The following is a 4,013-nucleotide window of genomic DNA, read 5'->3' on the forward strand; positions in this document are numbered from 1 at the left end:
GGAAGAGCAGGAGTGGATGTGCCTGGGCCAATCAGAGGCTATCTGTGCCCCACTCCTGCCTTAGGCCTCTGTGTTCTCCAGGTAGAAGAAGCGAGGAAGAGGGAGCCAAGGGCTGACCATGGTAATGGGAAGCTGGCTCATGGCTGGTTCAACCTGGGGTGCTGGACAGAAACATCTATAGTCTCCCACGGTGGCTGAGTCTTTCTCAATGGCCTGCCTGCCTTTGCATTGGAATCTGGCCCAGGTGTGATGCCATTGGTTTTGGTGACTGGTTCTTGTGTTTGCAGCCACTGACATGAGCTTGATACCGTTCTATGGAGTTGAGCATTATCTTAAACATCTTGCAGGGGTGGGCCTTCTCAGCTGATGCGTCAGCATTACCAGGGTCTGCCAGCCGCCCATAGTGTGCCGTGAATTTGAGCTGGTTTCCTGTTTCCTGTGTTTCTTGCCCACATAATGTTATTGAGCCATGACAGGGTCATTGTAAGTTGCATGGCCGAGGCTGCAGAACTTGACTGGGCCTATCATCTCTCTATCCTGGTACAAGGCTAAGATGGAGGCCACAAGGAAAGGGTTTGCAAAGCATTTTGACAGAGCTTCCACCTTAGTGGATTGCTGCGGCAGCTCTAAGTTCTTTGTGTGGGTCTTAGATAGTTGCGACGGGGCCACCACAGGGGAGGAACAGGTCATGTTACAGAAGGGGCAGCACTGGTTCTTGTCTTTGCTTCCGCTGTTCTGACCTGAGTCTAGTTTCTTCGTTTCCCTTTTAATGTCTCCATTCCATGGATTGCTAGGCATCTCTTCACTTTGTTGACATGTTTTTTGCTCTGGTAGCGTGCCAACTCCTGGGATTCGGAAATGAGCAGGGCGCAGCAAACTGGTACTGGGTACTGGTAAAGAGATACTAGTTCTTCTGGATCATGAGTTCCACTTCTTCCCTCCCCACTGGTTGGGCCCCCACGCACTGCTTCCTAGAGGTGAGGGGCTCCTCGAGGTCAAAGCACAGCCTGTGAGGTTCTTGTCCTTCTTGCTCCTGAGAGCTGCTGTGTGGCCTGGCTCTTCCACTGTCTGTGGCCTCCATTGTGCCCAGCGCAGGATACTCCGTCTTTCCTCTGAATCAATATTGATACATTACTATGAGCTTAGTCCATATTTTCTTCTGTCTTCTTCACTTTTTACCTAATGTCCTTTTTCTGTTCCAGGATCCCATCCAGGTTACCTCATTGCATTTAGCCATCCCGTCTCCTGAGGCTCCTCTTGGCTGTGACAGTTTCTCAGACTTTGTTTTTTGATAACCCTGAGAGTTTTGAGGAATACTGGCCCAATATTTTCTTCTATGTCTTTTTTAAACAAATATACTTTTATTTCTATATACCAGGCGCATGCTAGATGATAAGGAAAGAGCAATAAATAACGTACAAGGTATTCCTCCTCTGTTGGAGTTTAATGGTGGATAATAGCATCATTTCAGGGGACAGAGAGGAGGCTCTACAGGCACACACCCATCTTCTGATGCACACCACAGAGTGATCACAGGCAGGGCTGATGTACTGGCTGAAGTCACAGGCTCATCTCTGGGTCTATTAGGCTCTAAATGTTTGGCATTGTCTCCCACCTCCAAAGCCACTTTAGGGCTTATTTTCTTGTCTGAATAACTGCAAACCTGGCAATATGAGACAATGTTTGTTTTCAATGGATATCTTGCCTGATGTCGTTTTGTACTTTATTATTTAGCCATATGGCATATATCTCTTGTCTGCTCAAAGCTGTGTTCTGTGTGGACATAGGATAATCAGAAGCGGGTACCCCCAAACTGCTTGAACTACATTACTTGGCCAGCACACTGTTTCTCCTCTACTTCGTATCCTTTGAGCACTGGGACTTGGCCTCACGGTAACAGCTCTGAGAGCTGGTCTGTCTCCTCTGCCCTATGGGCAGCTGCTCTAATGCAGGGGCTGTGTTTACATAGTTCTGTATACCCAGTGCCTGGAATGTGGCAGTGTTCAAAGGGTATTTGTTAAATTGAATAACGTGAGAAAGAAAGGGAGGGAGGAAAGGTGAGAAAATCAGATCTTTATTTGATAAGTTGATCTCTTTTGTTTTTATTTTTTAAAATTTAAATTCAATTAGCCAGCATATAGTACATCATTAGTTTCAGATGTAGTATTCAATAATTTATCAGTTGCATATAATACCCAGTGCTTATCACATCTCATGCCCTCCTTAATGCCCATCATACAGTTACTCCATCACCCCACCCACCTCACCTTCTGCAACCTTCAGTTTGCTTCCTATAGTTAAGTACTTTTAAAGAGCCCAGAAAAATGAAGTTAAAGACTGGCGCCAGAAAAGATGAACTGGGATGGATGAGCACTAAGATTCCTAACCACTGACTCAGACCAAATAACATGGTCCTCTTAGAGCTGTTGCTTGGGAACCACAGAGCCAGAGCCCAGGGGGCACTTCTAATATTCTTGTAAGTAGGACACCTCAAGTTATAGCACTGAAACACTGTTCAGTGTTTGTGCTGGAAATTGTGTCTTCAAGTCTCTTTGGTTGGATGATGTTGTGCAAGGCTGGTTGGCTTCCTGGGGAAGTTATCAGTGAGCCAACTTGAGCCAGCACTGAGTCAAACAAATTCTGGGAATCTATGCCTGGACATCCACTGTTCATGGAGGAAGGACTCATGATGGTGGAGATGTACTGACTGAATGAACAATCAAATCTTGGACTTCCCCCTCTACAAAAATACTCAGGGAAAACTTCCCGTCTCTTAGAAAATCTGGGCCATATTTAAGGGCATCAAAGAAGATTTGGCAGATTTTCTTCTGGGTCTGGAATATGTCCATAAATTTAAGGAATCTTCCTGTCTGATGGGGATGAAGTGGCCTCTGGTGACAAGAGTGACCCAGACTTCACTCTAGGTGACCCGGGTTCAGTTTCTTTGGCACAGAAAGGACTTTGGTAGTAGAGATAACAGTGGCCCAGAGTTCGGGGACTGTTATCCCAAGGTGCCAGGATTGAAGGGCATGGATTTAACCCTTGCCCTTAGGAAAAAGGATGCATCAAAATGGTTGTTAGTTGGTTTCTGGGATGAGACCTGGAAGACCCTGAGTATCCTTGGGATCCAGCTGGCTGCAAGCTCTGTATTGGGAGTGCTGTTAGGCTGTCAGGCCCCTGGAAGCTGGTGGTTATTTGATGTGCTAATAAGCTATTTTTATGTTTGGGAAAAGCTACACAGCAATTACTGAAGGAGTGACTAAAGATAGATGTTGCAGGCTGGAGAAGGAAGTGGTTTCCACTCTGATTGTGTCAGGAGACCAGGCAGCTCAACCTGCTGGCATAGAAAACATAGCATAATTGAGCGGGATAGGAGTGCTCTTACCTTTCCACTTTACTAGTGAAGGAAGTGAGGCTTTAGGGGTAGGGCAAGTGACTTTCCTAATGTCATTGCTAAGTGGTGGGTGAGTTGGTTGTCTTAGTTCCCTTGATTTCCAGACCTGCTTGCTTTTCATGTCACCAAGTTGTCTCCATTCTACACTGCAGATGGCTTTGGAAGGGATACTTATCAGAGAAGACAAGCAATCGAATATAGTATTGACATATATTCCAACTTGTGTCAGTGATGGCTTAACTTGTTTTCTTCAAAACCATGATGTTTGTCTCTGCTCTCCATTCTGTTAAGAGCACAGTTAGACAGGTGTAGTCTGAATCCCAATTCTTCTCCTGTTTGTGCCATCAATGCTCCTTAAACTTTAGTGTGCAGAAGAATCACTGGGGGATGTCATTAAAACACAGATTCTGATTCATAGGCTTAGGGTGTATCCCAAGAATCTTGTTTCTGAAAGACCTTTGGCAAGATGCTGTTGGTCCAAGGAAGAAACTCAGAGGAGCAAAGATCAGGGGCACCATACTCATCAATGGACTGTTTTCTCATCTGTAATATGGGATAATAAAAACAGTTACCCCATAGGACTGTTTTGATGGTTCCATGAGGTAATTTCTACAAGGGC

At 45.5% G+C, this 4,013-nt stretch overlaps 1 protein-coding gene across 1 annotated transcript; it reads right to left on the reverse strand.

Annotated features, from left to right (window-relative positions):
• Positions 1–205: 205 nt before the first annotated feature.
• Positions 206–1,081, reverse strand: LOC121471867 (zinc finger protein 346-like). Its single transcript, XM_041722732.1, has 2 exons — positions 932–1,081; positions 206–358 (listed from the first exon to the last, which is right to left on the reverse strand). The coding sequence occupies exons 1-2, from the start codon at positions 1,079–1,081 to the stop codon at positions 206–208; spliced, it is 303 nt and encodes a 100-aa protein (XP_041578666.1).
• Positions 1,082–4,013: the final 2,932 nt, after the last annotated feature.

Source organism: Vulpes lagopus, chromosome 11 (assembly GCF_018345385.1).
Source record: "Vulpes lagopus strain Blue_001 chromosome 11, ASM1834538v1, whole genome shotgun sequence".
NCBI lineage: Eukaryota > Metazoa > Chordata > Mammalia > Carnivora > Canidae > Vulpes > Vulpes lagopus.